The sequence below is a fragment of the Temnothorax longispinosus genome, chromosome 11 (assembly GCF_030848805.1).
Source record: "Temnothorax longispinosus isolate EJ_2023e chromosome 11, Tlon_JGU_v1, whole genome shotgun sequence".
Lineage (NCBI taxonomy): Eukaryota > Metazoa > Arthropoda > Insecta > Hymenoptera > Formicidae > Temnothorax > Temnothorax longispinosus.
In genome coordinates this window covers 19,223,875-19,247,265 of record NC_092368.1, presented here as the reverse complement: position 1 = coordinate 19,247,265, position 23,391 = coordinate 19,223,875, and the positions used below count along the sequence as shown (strand labels likewise).

Genomic DNA, 23,391 nt, shown 5'->3' with positions numbered 1-23,391 from the left:
GGCGACGCACTCTCGATCGCGAGCGATGCCGTTTCAAGACGAGCGAGCAACGCGCAGATATGTAAAGTAAATACGTCACGCACGCGACACCTTAAAGGCCCGGGCACATGAAAAACTCAAACAGTAAGCAAATCAGCCAATCATAGGCCGGTATTCATAGTCGGTTCTTATTTCAAGACCGACTTAAGTATAAGGCTGGAGTCCCATGGCATGTATTTTCCGCGTAATCGCGTAACCAATTAGAAACGTTTCGCATTTTCGGTTATGCATATTCGCGCTTCTGATTGGTTACGCGGTTACGCGTTACGCGGAAAATACATGCCATGGGATCCCAGCCTAAATGTCTTAAGATGCTAATACGGCTCTGTAATTGGTTCATGACATCTTAAGATTGTATTTAAGACGGTCTTAAATATAAGAACTATGAATACCAGTCATAGTCAAGAACTTGAGACATAACGCAAACGGTGGCGAATTCAAACTATTGATTTCCTTTAAATCCTTACTGCTTAAGTTTTTTTATGTGCCCGGAGCCCGGAGCCTAAAGCAACCGCGCGACTTGGAAAAAAGAGCACAAAATAAAACAGGCGGATCGTTCGTTGTGCGAGTCGGCAAGGAACTGAACAACAATTGCCTAAAATGAAAACATGTATAATACTCACGTATTCGGCGTCGCGTATCTCACACAGTTTAGATACGATATCGAGTTTGATAACACGGCAATGAATCAATAGAATAGATTTTTCATATGAATCTCAACGAATCGAAAATATTAGTCTTTAAATTAGATACGATATAATAGATGCTTTCCATTTACATCAAAGCTCAGATAAATCTTACTTCTATCTCTCTTTAACATGAATGTTGAAGAAAGACAGAAGTGAGATTTATCTGAGTTTTGATGTAAATGGAAAGCATCTAATATATCTTTTAGATATACGACATAATACATGGAATTTCGTTTGAATATACTTTTGAAAGAAAAAAAGAGAGACGAAAAAGTGTTCTCGAAAATAACAGGGTTTATCGCTTGATTTTATTTCAATAAAAAGCTATTGAGAAGTCTATCTTATTTATTAGTTACGTATATAACTGAGCATTAAATATGTTATGGCTTCTGCCCACAGCCCCCACAGGACGCGGAAACGCTTGCCGCGCGACAAGAAGCGATGCAGTAGCCAATAAACTTTGGTTCTCACGTCCTGTGAGCAGAAGCCATTATACAAATCGAATCGCGTCGCATATTGGCGGGAATTACTTGAGGAAGCTCTAGTCAAGCTGAAGTATGACACGCGAAAGTGTGACAATCTTTTTATAATTAAGATATATCGCGTTGACAAATTCGCGAATATAATATCCTAATTATAAAAATACCCGTTACCCGTTACCAATTCGAGCGATGCCTTTGTTTTGATTCGTGCCATTGTCGTCACGTTATATAGCGTTGCGATCGCGCGCTTCGATCGGACGCTCGTTGATGGGGAGAAGGTGGGGGCGTCTTGTCCTCGCGATCAGCGCATCAGCGGCGGGCTGCGCGGGCGTCTTTTTCGCACTACATACACTACTACATATATGTCTAGCTAGCGGAACCGACTCAACCGACCGACGCCGCGACGCCTACAAGCGTCGGGCGACGGACGATCAGGATAACGATATCCGATTAATTAGCGTGGATATCTGCGATTAACGGCATCCTTCGAGACTCGTAGCAGGTATAGAGGCGTCGCTTAAGCGATGAACATATCTCTCCCAACATATTCGAATTATTAATAAAGGCGCGTGTCACTGGCGCGAGATTAGCAATCGGAGTCGAATGCCGCATACAAATTTAAGATTGACGATCTGACAATCGGGCGGTGCGTTAATTATCATGGACAATTGCGGATTAATGGCATTTTATTTTCGATCCTCGTCACAGGTACATTTTTTTTGGTTATGTCTGTTACCTCTCCTTGAGGTTATATAGCACGTAACAGGTACATAGGTTTTAAATCAGGTTAGTTCTCATATTTTAGTCGAGAAGCGTCTCCCCCGCCATTTTGAGACGCGTCGCATTTTGCTTGTACGGATCATGTCGGAAGTGTCGCGCAGTTCTATCGGATTAATCGAGACGCGCGATTAGTAATTAGCGGTAAACACATGTCGCTTAGGCGTTAATACATAATACGCGTTGAAATTATTCGGTATATCGCGACGGATCTTCCGTAACTCGTATACGACGAATTCTCCGCGGATTGTGCTAATTAGTTGAGATTATGCGACAGTAATCAACAGTTCGTAATTTCTCTTTTCGCATTATAGCAAACGATTGCTACTTGCAATTGTTTGGATTAGAGCCGAATTCGTGACGCTTAAAAGTTACGCTTATTATTTACAAAATCGCGATTTATCGCGGTGCATAAAAAAATTAGGGAAAAATGTATCGATAGTGCAAAGACAAATCAGGCGGCGTTCGTGTGCGCGATTACGATATTTCGCGTCGATAAAATGTAAATGTATAACCAGTTTCATGAAGTGAATTCCGTGCGACTGTGGCATATAGTTAGGTAATATAATTTGGAAAACAAATCATTATTCATGATAGACAGATAATGGAAATTTTTTCATAAAATTTTTTAATTATGTGCATGAGTTAATTATATTTCATAATTATTATACATGTAGTAGTTAACCACGATATTCATATACTTATAACAATATTTACACGTGTAGTGAACAGCACTATTTATGTACATAGTGATTGGCACATAATGATTATCTTTCACATCAGATGTTTATTCTATGTTTGTTCTATAGATTAGAGATATGAAATCTTTGTCATTAATGTCGTGATTACTTTTTTACGTTAGTAAATTTTTATAAAATTATTGTATGCATGAATTAATTGAAATGTGGTTAGCGCGGTCTTTCTCTGCATTATTTGTAGATTAGTAGCATGAAATTGCTGTAGTTAACGATCGTGATCGTTACGTTTATAAGATTGTATGCATGAGTCAATTTAAATAGTAATTGGCAGTGATCGCGATTATTCTCGGTATATTAGCCGCAATCACACTGCTCATAGTGCTCATGTATAATATTGTACGACAGATTAGATTAGAAGCACGAGATTAATGTAGTTAATGCTACAGTCGCTACAAGTGTTAGAATTATTTATCCTATTCATGTGAATGCAAATATTGCATCGAAATAAGTAATTCCGTAATATCTTGAATTTTTCAAAATCAATCAACGAATCGAATCGTACAGATTCGGACATGTTAAGTTATTTAAATCGCTCAAAGTGTAAATATATAAGTTCAAAAATATAAAAGACGCGAAATTGTTTCTTCTTTCTTTTGCCTTGTAACTTTTCTGCGATATTTTACGGCAATTTTTGTATATTACCGTCACAAAGTCGATATTGTGTATTTCGAATTTTATGTCGAAGGATGTCGAATTTTAATGGAACGTGTAACGAATGTAAACGTCGGGAGTGCCGTGCAAAAACTGGCAAAAAGTGATCTCGGTTGCGTTTCGCGTTTCGCGTCGTCTGTTCGGGAGTGCCGTACAAATAGTCGAGCGAAAGATCGAGTGTCGCGCTAGTTAGTATCCGCGCGATTGTAATTAGCCGTGTTGCTCCGATTGATTTGTGTCCGCGAGTGAGTGTTTGGAGCAACGAGGAGAACGACGGGGCGGTGACGTCGGCGGGACTGAGGAGACTGGTGAGTAAATCCATTTATTAGGCTACACTCTTGTGACTAATTATTCAGCTGTTCGGGATGATTTAGCGCCGTCGAGTCAGGTATTCATCGCGTCTTGACAGGCATTTAACATTGTTGACTCGAATACATTATGAGTTAGACGTCTAAGAAAAAGTGGGATATACATCTCCGTTATATTCCACCTCTATTGACAATGAGATAATAAATTTGGTTTTCCGCGCGTGTGGATTAATATAATTAATTTAATCTTTGCATTTTTTATTAATTAGCTATTTAGAATATGTTGATTGAAAATACCTTAATTGTTTCTTAACTTTATTCGAGGAACTAATTTTTATCTTGCGTTGTGTTTAAAGAAATGTATTATAACGAAAAAATAAAAACTTATAAAATAAAGAATGCCTTAAAAGTAGGAATGGTTTTTATTTATATATATATTTTTAATGTACAATAAAACTACAATATTTTATAATATTGTAACATTTTTTTTACAGATCATTACCTACTTCAGATTTGCTGTTCAATTCCACATCGGTATGGTGCCATGAGTCATATTATTTTTTGTTAGTTTTAAGATAGTAAATGAATGATCAGATAATAGATAACACTTTTTTATGACATTGATTTTACTTTACGAAAAATACACTTGACGCTATCGCGTCTCTTGGTAATGCATCATTAATAACGATAATGAGTTTTTTTATTAATAATTAATTTTGAATTTTGAGTTTAAAATGAAATATCGCTTTTTATTTTATTCAAATTACTTTATATTTATTAAATTTTGAAACAGTAGAATAACAATGAAACTTTCCGTGTTATTTTATTATAATATTTATATTGCGCAGTCTTTGCAAATTAAATAAGGAAAATCAAACATCATATAATTTTTATTTTAAATAATATTTTTAAAGCAAATGTTAATATTTTTAAACCTATTATTTTACGTTAGATAAATTATATCTTTGCAAAAATATTTAATTTTGTCATATGGAACGTATTTCTCTAAATAATTTATTTCATTATTAAATTTACTTGATAAACTCAAATTAATTGTTATCTGTGAGACACGACGAGATTATCAATATAATTTTATTTACTGAAAACGTATTGTTAAAAGCCGTCAACATCTACGTTATTCATCAGGAAAGCTCAGAGCTCAATGGTTTAAAGTGAAATTTGTTTATTGGAAAAACGTCAGCCAGATGAAATTAATTTTACATTGGAGAGGCTCGATCAGTTTATTGAAGATAATTTTATTTATTCGAGAAAAGCGATTCCTCACACACATGTTACGAATACGGAGTTTATTTATTGAAAATGTGCGTTCATGCATCAGTATCAATTTTATTCATTATATAAACGTGTTCAGGGAAACTAAATTAAATTTATTTATTGAGGACGCTGTCAGATAACCAAAGCTAATTTTATTTATTGGAAAAGCGCGATTCGTGGATTATTGAAAATAATTTTATTTATTTGGAAGCGCATCGCATTATCAGTTATTGACGAATTAATTAATTATTATTTGGTGATACGAGTTTATTTATTAATAACACACGCACGGTTTATCAATATTAATTTTAATAATCGGAAAAGCTCCTGAAATCATTGAAATCCATTTTACACGTTTACAAATAATGCATATTCATGAGTTATCAAATTTATTTTATGAAGACATATTAAAACTGCAATAAAAAAAAATAACTTGATAAAGAAAAGATAATTAACTTACCGAAAATAGTGCAATGTTCCATAGGGGAAATGCATATCATAAGTGCTGACTGAACGTTAATTAAAGATATGAATTTATTTAATGTAAAAGACAATATCAACAATCATTAAAAGAGCATATATAATGTTTAAGTGATCAAGTTTATTTTTATTTAGCATGTTGCACGCGAGAGGTAGAGCGTGCAGAGGTTACAAAAATGAAATTCATGGTAAGTAATTGATGAGTGAAACATAAGTCGTGGTTATCTTATACATATACACATAGTGAGAAAGAAGCGGAATAATTTATTATTATATCGATTATTATATCACTATAACGCTATTCCATCCAACGCAATGTCTCGTATGACACAGACCGGCGATTGGGCGCGTGGCGCTTATGAGACGAGATCGGTTCAACGATCGCTCATTGTGGCAAAAACTGATTTATCCGCGTCAGGTTGTTCAGGGTCGCGGACACTGACACTTTTTTTTGTGGACGGTTCGCGAGAAATTCTGTACCTAACGCGAATGGTTACGCACGATAGCTGTTCACGGAACGCTGCACCGCGCGGAACTTTCGTATACAACCGACGTGTAAGAATCACAAAATATTAATTTAGTAGCAGATTTAGTATTATTCTCATATCTTTTATTTATGTGGAAGCAAGTACGATCATATACAATTAATTTTTCTTACAGTCTTATTTTCGTACACTTATTTTCGTTAATCGGTTTATTTGCGGTATACAATAATAATAATAATAATAATAATATAATTAGATAATTAACATATCTGAAACGCAACGAATTTATGCATTATTAATTTCTATCTATTTTTATTGGTAGTTTATTAATTCTGAACACATAAATCGCCGTAGTATATAAGAAAACATCGTGCAGCTTGATAAATGACAAAATAATAAGCTTTTATTAAGATGTTCATTATTAATACTAGCTGAGAGAATTGTGGAAATAATTATTAATAGTAGCTATTAATAGCGGTGTTATGTCTGACTGTTGCGAATATGACTTTTGCGTTATTTGTGCGTGCACGAAATCGATATGCAAACACGAATCCTGATGGCAAGACCAGAAAGCGATGCCGGTATAGTCGTCGGCGGTTCGCAACCGTAATGCGTAGCCCCTGTGCGAATGTTTGCGTAACAACCGCGGCGGTGGTTTGCTGCCACCGGCGACGATTGACTTGTCTAAATAACGGCACCTGTTTCGTTCTATCGAAAATAATTACTCGGCAAATAACACGGGGCGAGTTTCGTTCCCTGTGTCGAGATTGAGCGATAATTCGTTAACCACACGAAACATGACTTACTTCTGATTGTACTTAATCTTAAAAATACATACTTCCCAATACGATCAGTAAACTGCACACTTACGCAAGGGGTCAAGATTTTCGGTTATATCTGTATATGTATTAGAGTATCACGGGCGAAATAATTGATAAAGTATAATCGATGTAAGAAATAATTATGCATAATTGAACGTTGAGAGAAATTCACGTGAATTGACACCGCCGCCACTTTTGTTGTTCATGACACATTTCAATCAACGTAGAAGCGAGCTGTATTCACATAAACCTGGAACCAGAAATCCATTTTACTTTCCTCATTGTCGTGTTATCTGGACATGCCTGCGTGCTCTCGCATCAATCGATGGGCCGCCATTCACTGAACACAAGAGATGGTAAATAACTTCTTTATTGGTAAAAGTGAACTTGCCTTGGTTCTCACACCCGGACCTTCAATTCGGAATGTCATTGTGCAGTTTATGAATCGAACAGTTCTGTTTGCTTCTGTGTGCTGTTCTGTTTGCTGGAAGCAGTGAGCGCCCAATAGGGACAAAGCTAACACAGGGAGAATCTGTGTGGATACATCGATCTAACGATCCATCTACAGTCGGTATAGCTTTACCAATTTTCGTGGATACAGGGAAATTTAATTCGCAGTTTAGTATATACGGGCTTTCTCTAAGAGCGCGATTAGTATTTCAAATGGAGAAGCGAGATAAGAAACATGATTACTTTGAAGTAACAATTGAATTATTAAATCGATAGAAATTCCAAGTTATACACTAAAATCCTTCAAGATAATAATTTTAATTTAAAAGAAAAAGATACTGAATTAATCCAATATAATTCGGAATCGATATAATCCTAGTAAAGTTACGCGTTGAAAGATGAGCGCGAGAGCGTGAAGTGATTCACATTCCGACCAAGCAATTTCGCTTTCGCCATTCGTAACGCGGGCTTTTCTTTGTTGTATAATCTTAATGAGAAGACGGTTTTAATATCTTCTTTTAATCAGTAATACAAAAAGTACTAACATTAGACACTAATATTGAGCAAATATTTTATTTTAATAACAAAATGTAACTTTTATATTTAAATTACTGACCATTTTATTAAAAAAGATCGATGGATGACATGGAGACTTAAGAGGCAACAAAGATAATTGAATAATATCGTATTGACTAACGTTATATGATAATAACCGAAATATAATCGCATGCCGCGCCGAAGGAAAATTTGTCCTCGAATATTAATTTTATTAGGCATGTAAATAGCCATTGAGTCTGATTGTGAGGAAAATCTGGCTGAATGTGTAATGAAATTAATAACTGTTTTATTAATGCATTCTAATGACTCTTGTGGAAATTGAATGACAGTAAATGTAATCGGATAACGCCACAATGTTGACTAACAAATTGCAGCTGATAATTAACGAAATGCATGTCTTTTTGTATGAAAATTTATCTGATAGTATTTAGTTGGCGAAACGCGAAAGCAGTGATTGAATTAATGACCGTTTTATTAATGAGGAATATTGTGGGTTTCGTGACGCATGATGATAGAGATCTGATAACGTTGATTAACATAATGTGAACAATTAGAGAAATATGATGGTGAAAAATGAAGACGTTTTAAGTAATTAATTAAATGCTTTTGTTTATTTAATAATTTTAAGATGATACTACCTACAAATTGCTATCTTTTAACAATTTTATTAATATTTATTAACCTCTTATAATAATTTTATAATACTTCTAGTAATATTGAACTTATTTCAATTTTTTTTTACTTTACTCGGTATTATTTCTGACTCATTTTATATGACGATGATATCGAATACCTTGTGGTCATTGTGTGGTGTTAATTGAAGGATCCACGCATACTTTCCTCGTTCCCGATATCCGAAATCCCGTGCATTCCAAGGCCAGCAGGTACTAATGAAGTCGTGAGAGGTCGGTCGGGAATTGTGACGCGGTCGGGCGCGCTCACGGGCCCGCGGGTGTGGGAAAAGGGGGGACGGCAGATGATTTAGATTCCACCTAAACGATCTGTCTAAGCCGGTCTGACGGCTCGGCGTTCAGGTCAAGTTCATCGCCGTTCACTTGGTATAATGGATTTAATGAGAAGGTAGCCACCTCCGCACCCCGACGTGTCAGGACTTACCCGGTTTCATCGGGTCAGAATAGGAAGGGAGGGGAGGAGGAGAGGTTCTGCATCCTTCTTCATCGCTTCCCATTTGTAGAAGTGCGCACGCCTGACGAAGGGCGTTTAAGGTGATCCTCCTGGGATCAGAAACAATAGGCATGCCTCTCGAGAGGATAATGACGGTGAAAATTGTCAGTTTGTCGTGCATGGGTCCCTAATCACTCTTCTCGCGGCTTGTATCTTGTTATCATGCATGTCGAGGGGCATGCTACTGTGGCTCGCGTTCTTTTTATCCAGTCACCGGCCGCAAGCGGGTTAACGACGCCGCCGTGACGTGTAACTATTCATTACGTCTTTTGGCGAGATACTCCTCTATCCATTTTAAAATGACATGAACCCTTTCGGGATTTAGATTATATGTTTTCGACAGGAATGATAAAAAGAAGGTGTTAAAAATATTTTTTCATCTTTTTATAAAGTAGATTTATGTTTTATTTGGAATAGTTTTTTTACGTTATTTAGATGTTCTTTCTTCAAATTGTACTAGTATCTCATAAATTGTTCCAAAATGTTTTAAAAATATTTCATCTAACAAGCCTTCGCACAAATCTTTTCTGAAATAAATTAAATAAGAATATCTTGAAATAATTAATCAGGGGAGTTTGTATGTAAATGTTTCTCAAATATTTTTAAGAAGTTATATATTTAACTTTTCTAAAGCATTTTCTAATTTCTAAAAAACTTTTACATTTTGAATATCTTTAATAGGTACACTTCTCGATATATTAAACATTCTTTTACAAAGAAAGAGTTAAGAAACTTCAATTTCTTATATTTCTCATATTTGAAATGGTCGAAAGTTACTCGCGCTGTTCGCTAAAATAAATCGCGGCCGTTATGCACCAATGCACAATGCGCATCGAAACTCGACGCTCCAGCCGACACTGGAAAAAACTAAGAAGGCTTCGACCGCCGTTGCGTCGCCCATTGTCAAGACGGAAAGAACGGCAGCTGCGATCGCGACAGCCATTTGGAAACTCGAGCTATTTATTCGTTCGCACCTTCACACCGCTCGCACTCCCCGAATCCGTGAAAACACCTTAAGCTTTTTCAGGCAGATAAATACCGAGGTTCTTTTTTTTGAATGGGTCGCGTGGAAACGAGACTGCACCAGTGTCCTTCTGAATCGAGGGACTCCCGCCAAGACAAACTTTTCTTTAGCGGAATAATATCTTAGAAATATCCTTTCAAAAATCTGGCCTTTAACTCTTCATTCATGCATAACTCTGAATCTCTTTTTCCACCCGGATGTACATGGAAACTACTTTTCTGTGTCAATTTATATAAAAAAAAGTTTTGTAAAGATTACTTAAGAGATGCTTTATAATCATATGCTACGGTGAACGTTGCTTTATGCTATACACAGTTCCATAGTATCGAGATGATTATTTTTTAATTCTTATTTTTGTAAGGAGAAATTGTCGAAAATTATTTAGTTAAATTAAATATTTTATACTTAAATGCTATTGTGCTGAAATTGAAAGGTATATTTATTGATATACGGCATTTCGAAGGATAATATTTAACGTTTATTTTTTATTTACGGTACAATATTTATAACTTACTTTTGTCGCTTGTAATGTTATACGCGGATAATCGATACAGCTTAAGATTCATCGTGACGATACGAATACAAAGGTTACACGTCGTATAGCAGGAAGGTCTCACTCTTTGAGCGAGATGTTTTTCCATAGCTTACTTTCCCCGCTCGCGAAATCGATTTGACCGACACTATAAAGATAAAAACAAATTAAAAGTAACTATATCAGATCCTAGAGTAGAACCAGTCGTGGTCTTCTCATAATTAAAAAATCAACAAGAAAAACATTAGATATTTTTATATTTTTCGTAAACTAATTGATTTTTCGTAAACTTAAAATCGAATTGACAAAACATTTTTAAATATATCTATTAATAATAAATTAATAGATATATTTGATCCGAGAACGGGCGTCTCATTTTTTTGCGTAAACAGTGACCTCGGGCTATTTTTACGCCCCAATTAAAAGTCGTTGTTATTAATTACATATTGCACATTTTGGATTGTTCTATAATTTATCAGTATTTGAGGACAATATGTATATAGATTTACTCAACATTTTCCGAAAAAAGTAAGGAGAAATAAAAGAAATATTTAAAAAACGAAAGAAAAAAAGCACTATAAAATTACTATGACGTGAGCTTCATTTTTTCGACACTGAGGCGTCTAAGTAGCTCCAGGTGCCCGTTCTCGGGTATAAAAGTATGCCCAAAAAAGATATGCGCTGCTCCAATGAGCCGAGTTACGCAAATCCAACTAACAATAAGAATCGTTGGTTTTTATTCAATAATTTGATCGCCGCCTGGTTCCCCAGGTTGGGCATAGGGTACATGACAATCTTATCACGGAAAGACCTACATAAAAAAATGCATGTTTAATTAAAAAAAAAAAATGAAGTTGCTTCAATTAAATGTTGACGTCACGGGCTGCCACAAATATAAATAGTTAATTTAATTAGATATTATTGAGTCAAATATTTAAATTATTAAAACAATTATCTGATGTTTTTTGTTTATTAATATTGATGTTGAATCAATAGATTTTATCTCAATTATACTGATGCTGTTGATACAGCATAATTTTTTTCCGTGTATTGTTGCGAAAAACTTAACAAAAGAAAACCGAACAGCCCACACACAAATTTAATAATTTTCTTCTATTTAGCCTACACGAAGGGCTGAATGGAAGAAAATTATTAAATTAGGCTAAGGTTCGATTGTAGAAGTGCTCGAGTGTAGAAGAATATATTAAAAATTAATAATAAATATACATTTTAATATACATTTTAGTTTCACATTGAAGCAAGTGAAACCATTAAATTGATCGTCCAATTAACAGTAAAATTATAGTTAAATTAATACAGCAGATAATGATTAATCGGCAAAATGCGACGTCATGATCGCGAATAAACGAATAAAATTCATTATCTACTTATCTGCCCATAGAACGGAGCGTTTTTATTCGCGTAGCACGCGAATAAAAATTAAATAAAACTTTTTACAGGAAGAAAATTTTCGCGCTTTGCATTATCTTTTCATTGATATTGAATAGAAAGAAAGGAAAAAAATTAAAGTGAAAGTTGTTCTTACGTCGTTTCCACGAGATCGAACACTCACGACACAGCTCTTGTAATTCATATGATTCCATTTGTACTGCATCCTTCTCAAAGATTACGAGCCTCTAGCGTTCCTGGATGGAGAGACCGTAAGAAAGCGAATTCACGCGCGGAAATCGCGAAGAAACAAAGTTTTTGCTACACTATTTACACAGGGGCTATGTACAATTTATTCTCAACACGTCTCGGTCAAGACTAGTCAGCCGACGACACAGCGAAAGTCCTCCCGGTCTTCGTTGTCATCTATAACGACGTTACTGTCGTCAGTCGTCTCTCCGTCTCTCGAAGTAGTCCATTGGCCAGATTTAATTCTGCTGCTAGAGCGACGCTATATTGATTATATCTTGCCGTCAGGAAAATGCTTAATCTTTCTTAGACGATAAAATTCTTCCAGGTTGATCGTCTCGAACGGCAGATGTTGGATTAAGAATGTCTTCTATATAATAATTTTTTTATTAGATCGTTTGTCTAGGTACCTCCATTTTAGAAAGTATCGGTGTTTTCTTTTTCACTTCTTTAAATTCCATTTAATTGATTCGTGAGATTTTCATTCATCGCGCACTCAATCCACCGCGGAATCTTTTTCAAGAATTGCTAGAATTCTTCTGTATAGAAAAGAATCGAGGATATTCAAAAAGACTTCATAATTGATGATGATGATGATGATTGGTGCAAGTTTCTGTCAAATCAGTGATAGCCATTATGATGAGGAAATAGTCATTGTTGGAAAATTTGACAGAATCCAGGAATGTTTTTAGTTAATCGGCTTGATTTTTTAAGAAATAAATATTTTTCCTCAATGATTTTATCATACGTAGTTCAACTTTCGTCTCGTTAAATCCACGGTCATCATGGTCACAGAGAGACACGTGGAAATTATCCTTCTTGAGGAATCACATCTCCTTCTTCTGATCATCGGAACCGCGACTGATAATATCCGGAAAAGTCTGCGTTTCCGTCGGGTACCGTCGTTTCGGTCCGTCGAGTCTGCGGTAGCCATCACAGCAACTGCTCCTCGAAGATAGATCAGAGCTACGCTCTATCGGGTCACAAGATGACCAACGGTCGTCGAAAAGAGGACTCGCTTCCCGATGCCGGTGACATTTGGTACGCGGGAGGGTACTGGCCCATCTGCGGAGCCAGTAAGCCGCCGGGTTGGACCGATCCGGGATAGTAAGCCGTCGGCAGAGGTGCGCCTGGGCTCGCGGCCGATGACGTTGACGTCGAACTCGCGCTGGACGAGCCCTGCTCCGTCCTTTCGTGTTGCTTGCTCGTGTCTGGCGATTCCGCGGGCGGTGACCTTGCAGGCCCGCTACCGCCGACGATGCTGCCCGGGCTGGATTCCTCGTAAAGCTTGTTGGGCTCGTAGCTGGGTCGATTGTATTCGATAGTCGGTTTCTGATCCATGTACAGCTTCGACTGCTCGAAGTACGCTTTCGCGTCCAAGTAGGTACGGTCCAGGCAGTAGGCCTTAGCATTGGATGAATCCAGGTACTTGGGATCTGGGTACATGCTCATTGCTAGAGTGCTGGGCGGCATATAGGCAGCGCGATACTTGTCAGCCTCCATAGAGTACTTCATGGCGTCCATCGAAACCTGTAACAGGAACAGGAAAACGTTTAGCGGTCCAAATACTGTTGTTGTTTTTTTCGATTTTTATATCTCGCAGCAATCAGACCGAATATATCTAATAATATATCTAATAAACGCAAATCGATTCGTCTCGTGTGCGAGTATAATAGAATTCTCCCCAAACGGTGTGTCACATATATTCGAAGATTTCAATAAAATTTAAAGCGCTCTGTTATTAGTTCTCGCCAATTCTTTGCTGGGTTCTGATATACGTCGGCTTTTAAAAAAAAATGGACAAAAAAACGGGCCGAAAAACTTGACACTGTCGCGGACGAGCAAAAAGAGCAAGCGACAAATTCGAAAGTCAACGCATTCGATTCGGTCGGCGCGCGCAAATCGCGAAATCGGTGAATCCGCGGCGCGACCCGAGCCAGAGATTTGTTCTACGTTGAAGACAACGCTGCCAATGGCCATAAATTTCGTCACGTTGGGCCAAGCACGTTTGGACCAAGCTGCCGCGAGTTGAAGAGAGGGACCGGCTCGAAAGACTGGTGCTTAAAAAAAAAAAAAATAAAAGAAAAAATAAAAGAAGCGAAAGGAGAGGCGGGAAACAGCGCGCATATTCCCGATTCTATAATTCGTGGACGAAAGAAGGACCGTGCGGGATCCTTTGTCGGATCGTTAAGCGGCTTTGTCCGGATGATTTACATCCAGTCTTAGTAATGCTAAGTCTCTCCCGCCCGCTACGACCAATTGATTACAGCTCAGCTTCTCTCACCTCGAAAACCTTACTCGCTGCGATCCGCGAATCGCGCAACGGCGCGGCGTCTAGAAATTAAAAAATTCCTTCTCGCCGCGCAACGTTGAAATATCCGCATTGAAAGTCTGCTCGATCGCGACGACTCCGATCGATATATATTTTATTAATTTTATGTTAGATGATTATTAGATGATTAATTCAACAAAAAAATTTTTGATATTTTTGAATCGGCTATTCTACTCTAGAAAATTTATAAATTAATGTGGAATAACTTGGTCAATTTCTAAGTTTGAAGATTTGAGATAATTGAGCAATTTTTACACGTGTATAATTATAAATGTATAATCTAAACGAGTAAAATGAATATGTCCTTATAATCATCTACCAAAATTATTATTTTTTAATAGCTTATCAAGCCTTTCTTGATTTATTCGAAATAGAGTAAACTGTATGAAATAAGCTCGAATGTTCTAAGAAGTTAGTTTTATGCATATAGTTAAGCATATTGTGTAACTATGTCCAATTTTAGACTCATTACCTAATCGCCTGTATAATTATATATATAATCATATATAATCATATAGGGTTATATATACTTCCATGAATCTTATATGTATTCATACATGAGTGCATATATGATTTATTGTTCATATCTAGTTATATTTAGAATTATATATGCCCATATATAATAATATATGGACCTATATATAATTTTATATAAAGCGCCAAATTTCATATATAATTACATATGATCATATATAATAATTATATACACCTAATCTTTTTTTCCCGGGATATACAATTCTACATGTTTTTCATTTGTTCCTTCCGTCTGTCTTCGTAACGGTCGAGTCGTGATAGTTTATTTCGTTTTCATTCTGTGCCATTGTCTTGGGTGATTTTATAATCTACCAAAGTTTATCCAAATCATGCAATGTTCCTAAAATAGTTTATCAAACTTTCTCGATTTATTCGAAACAGGGTAAATTGTACGATATAAGCTTGAATGTTTTAAGATGATTATATAGATTAGACACAGTTATGCAATATGCATAACTGTGTCCAATTTTAGACTCATACCTATATCGTTCTACATGTTTGTCATTTGTTTCTTCCGTCTGTCTTCGTCATGGTCGTGTTAGTTTACTCCGTCTTCATTCTACGCCGCCGTTCTGAGAGACTTAATTATCCAGCGCGATGTCACTGTTAAAAAGGACAATGACACCGTACACCGTTCGCCTCTGTTTTCGTTTACAAAAGACTGGCATTCTCCTTTCGCGCCATGTGTCGTCGAAGTCGTGAGCGAAAGAGAATGAGCGCACTTTATTTTCCAAATGGCCTCGGGGCGGTAGGGAGAGTACAGAGAGCGAGAAAGTCAACTCCCTCACATTACCGCATTGTGCCGTGGCCCTTGATATTTCAGTCGCTTCAACATTTTGTAAGACCTTGTCTTCCTGCAAAGAATTTATTTGTGAGATTATATTGATGAAATGCGATTTTATCATTCGATGTGATCATCGATGCGAGATTAATTTTTTAAATAGTTACACGGAAAAAAATGATTAGCTATTATAGCTAATATAGTCGTAATATATGGATAATTAACATTTTTTGCAGCGAGAACAAAAGATTTTGCTACTATTGTTAAATTATAGCTCTCGCTGCAAAAAATATAGGGTAAACTCGGGTAAGGTGGCCATAAAGGAAAGACTATGATGTTAATTTGATGTTTTATGGCTAGATTGAAAGAACACAGGTTGGCTATCTTTCCTGTATGGCCATTTTACTCGAGTTTACCCTAGCTCTCGCTGTAAAAAATGTTAGTTATATCCATATTTTACGACTAAATTTAGCTAATTTTTTTTCGTGTACTTTGATCAGTGATAAGAATCTATTTTAACATTATATTTTTTGCTGGTAATATGTATAATGTACGCTCTTTTTTTCGTTATTTCAGTAGCTGTAATGTAAACCTTAAAAAAAATTTAGCTTTTATTAGTCAAATCGAGCATGAGAAAATTCGATTGGTTAACTGCTCTGTCCTTGATTTTGGCTCTCAAGTTAGTTAAAGAACCGTGTTCATAGTTTTATTTTGCTTTAGCAATTACTAAGCTTGTTCCTTCTTGGAAGGGCTCTAGCTGTAACCGATTCACAAGAAGTTGTCTTCTCTCTCTTTTTCTCTCTCTACTATGTTATATAATGTTAGAAAGCATTAATGAGAGAGAAGCTTTTTTTACAATAATTTCTAATTTCTTTTTCTCTTAAAATTTTGCGATTAGATCACTTTCGTGATGCTAATGCGAAGGGAGGGAGGAAGAGCTCGAACTCGGCCGGGCGAAGATAACGCTGGAATTCTTCGAGCGTGCCGCTCGCCGCCGATGTTCGCCAATAATGGTCGCTTGTATCGCGCCGGTGCCTCGTTCCAGACGCGTCGGCCATTCAGCCGTTGAATGCAGAAATAACTAGCTATCTGTTTGTCTCCCGTAGCCAGCTGCGGAAATTCATACACAGACTACGGTCTCCGGTTTCTGTTTGCGAAGCCACCCGGGGGCTCCTTTGTTGCAACAACGAATGAAACGTACCTACACTCATCCTCTCTCTCGCTACCTTCTCCGCGCTTCCACCCTCATCCTTCCACCTCCTTCCTGAATCGACTCTTCCTCTTGTGCGCGCGCGCGCGCGCGCAATTCTCTTTTTCTCCTCCTTTTGCTATATTTACGTGGCCGATGATCTGTCGCGTGGACTCGATACGTTCACTTACGAATTGTCTTCGAGATAAATGTTTTTCTGATTATTGCAACTTTGCCGCGTTGGGCAAAATGTTGAATTAACATTTACTTTACTAAAATAACAACATCTATACATAAATATCTTGACTCGCTAATTTCTTTTTTAACGTCGGTTTTACAATCAGTCGTATGTCGGAGTCGGATGTCGGAACGTAGCCGATGATCCAATGAGGAAAAATCGAAAAAGAATTTCTCTCATTGGACCATCGGCTACGTTCCGATATCCGACTTCGACATACAACTGATTGTAGACCAGCCCTTACTGTTACACTATTAACTCCTTGATCCACACACAACTGTCAAAGTATGCCATGACAGTCGCTTATGAATTAAGAGCAGCGAAAGAACCAATCGGCATCGCGGAAAAGAGTCAACAATACACTTCGAGACTTTCGAGAGGACTTTGATACATTCGAGTATCGATTTAACATGCTTTTTTTGCTTCCTTATAGAGGAAGCTTCTGTTTTTGTCTTAAGAATCTATTATATTGTTGCGCCCGTGCTGAGACACCCATTGCGTGCTGAACTTCGCTCACGAGTAGCTTCAAACCGAAGCACACGCCTTGACAATGGGTTGTAATATTGGGCGCGTTCAGCAGACACAACTGTTGAGTTCGTCTTAACACTCTGCGTTGATTGATTGGTTCTAAAAGTAAGAGCCAATCACGTTCGACTGCTATTGAGTGGCTTGGTCTGCTGAACGCGACCATTGTTTGCTTATAAACATCTCCCTAGAGATTCGTTCTGGAGCTTCCAAACCGTTCGGACTAGAGTTCCTCTAGTAAGAGTTAGGACACCGTCCGCCATTAATGGGAAATTATGCGAACGATCGAGAGAGACAGCCTGAGACAGCCTCGTACTTTTCATGGGTCTTTGTCTCACTCCTACTTATATCTTTGTCTCACTCGAATCCCACTAACGTCTTCCCCATTAATGGCAGAACCAATCAGGAGTCAGACCGGGGTGTCCTAACTCTTACTAAAGGAACTCTAGTTCGAACCTGTTCTCCAATCCTCCTCTGTATTTTTCGAATAAACCTGAGATTTTTTTTAAGAGAGAGTGTTCCTTTCTTTAGAGACGAGCGTGGCCTAGTAGACAGCGCACTGGTCTATTAAGCCAAAGGTCCCGGGTTCGATTCCCGGTAGAGCTAGAAAATTTTATTCGCTCGTTCTCCTCTCGGAAGGCAATGGCAAACCACCGAGAGTATGTCTTGCCACGAAAACTTCTCTAAAAAATTGTCGTTCGAAATCGGCGTTAAACTGTAGGTTCCATATACAACGTGTATAATCCACGTGCGCAACACATGTATATGAAGAGAAGTCACTACGCTCGGACACGAGTAATAGGACTGAGGATGGTTCCTTTCTTTACGCGAGTCCGGGAGTGCGCGGCGCGAACGCGAGTGTCTCTGTGAGATTGCAGAGCACAACAATATGTTAATAATTTTGCTAATTCCTCATAGAGGAAGCTTTATAAACGAAAAAAATGATGAGGGAGCAATATGCAAGTAATTTGCACATTTTTAGAAAGGATATAAAAAAATAACCCAAACAGTACTCGGAGAGAATTTTCTCTTAAAATTTACCTTGAAATCATGGTTGTGGGGCATGTACCAAGAATTTGATGCAAGCTATTCTGATTAATATCTACCATAATAAAAAATATTAATATCTATTACATTAAAGTATAAAATATGTTTGATTAAACTAAAATATATCTAGGAAATTTAAATAATTTTTCAAAATTTACCAATCTACTTGGTAATTTTTATCACGTTGTTTGTAAAATGTCTTTTGTATATTTTAACCATTTTTTGGTTGCCAAGTTTGTAGTAAATTTAAGGGTAAAATATAACAAAAAATTTTCTCTGTGCACACACACACACACACACACACATATCATTTACAGTCTATAGCTCTTAGCATTATATAACTATATTATTTTATAACTCCTTAGACTCATTACATTAAATTCATAACCTAATCGCAAACACCAGAAATATCGCAAACATTAGAACTTTTAGAATTGGTTTTAACTCTAGCAGGACCGAGGGCAAATTAAGTGGGTATTCTTGTCTAGAATACTGATTTTTAGTATAGAATACATTTAAAACTGTTCGAGTTTTCTCTCTGATTTTTTTCAGATAACACATAATTATTGTTGCTTTAAAACATGTTTAAATTTTGTAAAAAAAAGAAAAAAAAAGAAAAGAAATTTAACATGTGGTTTTGTACATTCGGGCACAATAGTGCACCTCTGTTTGACGACCAGTGTTGCGGACGTTGCATGTATCTAAAGAAAGAAAACCAAACATATTCTTAATCTGTATGAGTGAATCATTCGACTTAAATTTTTTACTATTTTTTTACAAAATTTTTTTACAAAATGATGGCATGCTAAATGTTGATTGTCGATTTTTCCTACGTTTCTTCCTTTTCAGCGAATCATAAAAAAAAAACAGAAAAAAAATTTTTGACTCAATTCTGGTACCGACCTTATATTATTACCTAATATTATTATAATTGCGCTTAATACCTATATTATTAGTTAATACTTTTTTGGTAGCCTGTAATTTTATTTTCTTAAGATATTTTTCATAATCCGTTTTGGTTATTAGAGAAATAGTTGACTCTCCATCTATTTCCATAATTAACGATTTGTTTTCAACCAATGTCTATGTGCTGAGGATTTATTTTAATTGAATTACAAATTTTATTTAGACTTATTGAAAATAAATCTTGTCTTGAAAGTTATCAGAATCCTGTTCACAATCGCTACAAAAATCGGATTCCTTCTCACTCTCCATGTTTTGTTCAATATTATTTACCTTTTGTGCTTTACTTTTATTCTGCTCTTTACACATAAATTGTATATAGCGAAGTTATCCGTGGTTCGATTTGGCCTTTATCCCGCGTATACCTACCTCGATTAAGAGGTGAATTCTCTGTTAAAGAAAAAAGTTAAGGATTAATAAATTCGCGTGGATTAATAATCCGATTTTAACAGTACGTTTAAAAAATAATTAAAAATATTACTAATTCCTCATGTGTTTATGGTCGTATAGGCGAAGGTTCTACATGGCCTATTTTACCGCAATTATTACAAGTTTTCCTCCTGTTCCAGCAATGCTGCTTGTCATGATTGAGCTTGCCACAGCAAGCATACTGGAATTTTGAGCTTGTCTTCTGATGGTCTCAGTATTCTCCTTTTGAACTTGAATAGTCTTCAGCCTTTGATGAGGATCTACGTCGCCACTGGTCACGTTTTTGATTTCGCATTTGAACTCTGTGCGTCTTTACTTCGGATTCTTCGTCGAACTCGCTGCTGTCTTCCTTCCCCGATCTTGACTCTGGTTTGTCAACAGCGTTATTCGCTCCTTATCGCTATAGCCTGTTTGATAGCGTTATCCAACGTCAGATTTTCGATTTTGAATAAAGCCGATTTACTAATTCCAGTTAATAAATTGATCGCGAAACGCCTCCTCTTATATTTATCTGCGAATTTGCAGTTTTTTTGCTAGTGTGCGTAGGCACGCCAAGTACTGCGTAACCATATCTTCCTTGTCTTTTTTCTCGAAACTGTTGCCTTAGAACTGTCTCATTCACTTTTGGCTTTACATAATTTTCCATTTTCGAAATTATATCTTTGAGTCCGACCTCTTTCGGTTTCTTGGGCGCACACACTTTCCTCACTATACTATAAGTTTCTGCATCAATTTTTGTTAGTAATATTATCTTTTTTTATTTTCGTCTGTGATGTCATTTGCGTCAAAGTACAATTCAATTCGTTCTACGAATTCTTCCCAATCATCATTTCTAGCTTCTAATTAAGCTTGGTCGTATTCCTCCATTTTGCTTGCTTTTGCATTTAATGCTTAACTTTAAGTTTGAATGTCGCTTACTTGGCCGCTTACTATCCGCTTTTTCTGGTGAATTATTTACTGCCATCTCTTCAATTTCTATTTTTATTTTTTTCCTTAGTAAGTATCCGTTTCAACTCTTCCAATTTCACTTTATCTGCTACGGTTATGTTCCTAGAGCGTAATTTTTCTAAAATCTCTTTTTTAGCGAGATTTTGGATCCACGCAGTTCTCGTTTTCGATTTCTTCTCTGTCATTGAGCTTTACTCGGTTATCTAGATACACATCGACGCTGTTCTTATGTACGCGTGAATTCGTTGACCTCGTCGCCACTGTGATGTACTTAGGTGAGGAGAATACAGAGACATGTTTACGTTTCGCGGAGGCTTTATTCCGACTGACTATAATATATCCGTGATTCGGTGGTCTGACGCTACTCAGGGATCGTCATAAACCAGGATGATGGACCGTGCTTTATATATGCTGCGAGTGAAAACAGATTCGTCGTTCCAGAATTGACGGCGTTCCAAAGTTTTCATTCATCGTTCTTTCAGCTATCTCGTTCCCACAGGCTCCAGTGGATGTCACTCCATAAATATACATGTTATACGACAAACTTGATGGACGTTCCGATTTTTTGAATATCGGATAAAGACGCATGTAATATCAGGCTTGTACTCTCATAATGAACAGCACGCTAGCGCAGGGTTGGGTCAAACCGCGGAGCCGTGTACGACCTACGACGCACCGTTCGCACGCTGGCCCTTTAAGATATGTGGGTTTAAGATATATAATGTAAGATACTTTATTCTAAGACTTTATCCTAATACATTGGAAGTACATAAATCCGTCTTATCGCTTGGCGGCCGGTAGATGACTGACTGTACGACCGTACTTCTACAGGCCCGCTACTTAACAACACGTTGCGAATCACGCGGTCGAGGCATGTCGCCCGTATTTTGATCGCGCGAGAGCGCTCTCGATGTTTCTAGATACTTTAGATCCCACAATAATTTTATAATATCTATCTTTACACACCTCTATGTTTTCATATCAGTCATATATCTCATATCAGTCATATATCGCACATCAGTCATATATCATGACATATATCTATATAGGGTAACATAAATATGGGCCGTTACTTTAGGAGCGTGTTCTACTCATCAAAATAAGCAAAAAAGTTCATATATTTTGGACATATATTTATGTCTAAAAATGCGTCATTTTTACGGTACGTCGTTTTTAGTAGAAGTTTTAGACAATTTTAGATAAGTTTTTAGTAGGCAAATTGTCCATTTCCAGTTGATGACAACTTTGGGTGCTTTCCATTTAGTGACATAAGTCGACATGAACGACGTTCTATCTTTCTTAGCATTCAGTTGAGTAACAAAGACAGAATGACACTTTGTTGGTATTATTGCGTTTAGAACAATATAGTGATAAAGTAAATTCAGCGTTATTAGGCGATTTTTGGCGATTGTTTGGTATGGTTTGGTACATATACCAAAGTTGCTATCGATGGTTGCTATTGGTTCTGGTGCAGTTTGGTACCCTTTGGTTGCTTATACCAGAGTCACGCCAAAAATCGCCTATTCTTTGAGCAGTAATATCTAGTAAATTTTTTAGTTTCATTAAGTTTATGGCGCTCTTGTCAATTCATATATATATCGCGTTTTCAGCTCTTGCACTCTCTCTCTCTCTCTCTCTCTCTCTCTCTCTCTCCTCGACAAGCCTTGTAATCGCAGTAAGCGAAATAAACAGATTTATATGTATATTCGACAATTAGTTCACCGATTTATTTCTGTTGCGGACCTGAAACGAGTCTCAGAGAAAAGGTACGTTTGCAGTACGGATCTGGCATTAAATTCTACACACTTGTGTCGACTTATGTCAGTAAATGGAAAGCCCCTATTAATGATCTTCGTCAGCGCATTAAGAACGGATTTAATGAAATACGCAAATACGCTGGGTATTTGTGAAAGGGTGAGAAGAGGCCTGTTTGTTTTAGCTGAACTTCTTGCACAATTCATCTTTTCTCTTTTTCTTTTCAACGTAAAAGAAAGAAGCAAGAAGTTCAGCTAAAACGAACAGTCTAAGATCATTAATAAGATGGGCGAAGTAATGTAGTTGGCTGGAGACAGTCACTTTGAACATTTGTAGTATTTATCTTATTTCACTTTTATTTTCTACTGTTTTGTATTGTTGGAAATAAAATAATACGCTTTGTAATTATCTTAAATTTCAACCTAAACATACATAACTGTAATGTGAAAATGGATTTTTGGACATACATTTATATGAACTTTTTTGTTTATTTCGATG

At 36.8% G+C, this 23,391-nt stretch overlaps 1 protein-coding gene across 1 annotated transcript in view; it reads right to left on the bottom strand.

Annotated features, from left to right (window-relative positions):
• Positions 1-10,437: 10,437 nt before the first annotated feature.
• LOC139821873 (uncharacterized) overlaps positions 10,438-23,391 on the bottom strand; it is a 53,468-nt gene continuing 40,514 nt past the window's right edge. The window contains exon 5 of the mRNA XM_071793236.1: positions 10,438-13,682. Coding sequence (XP_071649337.1) covers positions 13,134-13,682 — 549 coding nt within the window. The 3' untranslated portion in view covers positions 10,438-13,133. The remainder of the gene's footprint in view (positions 13,683-23,391) is intronic.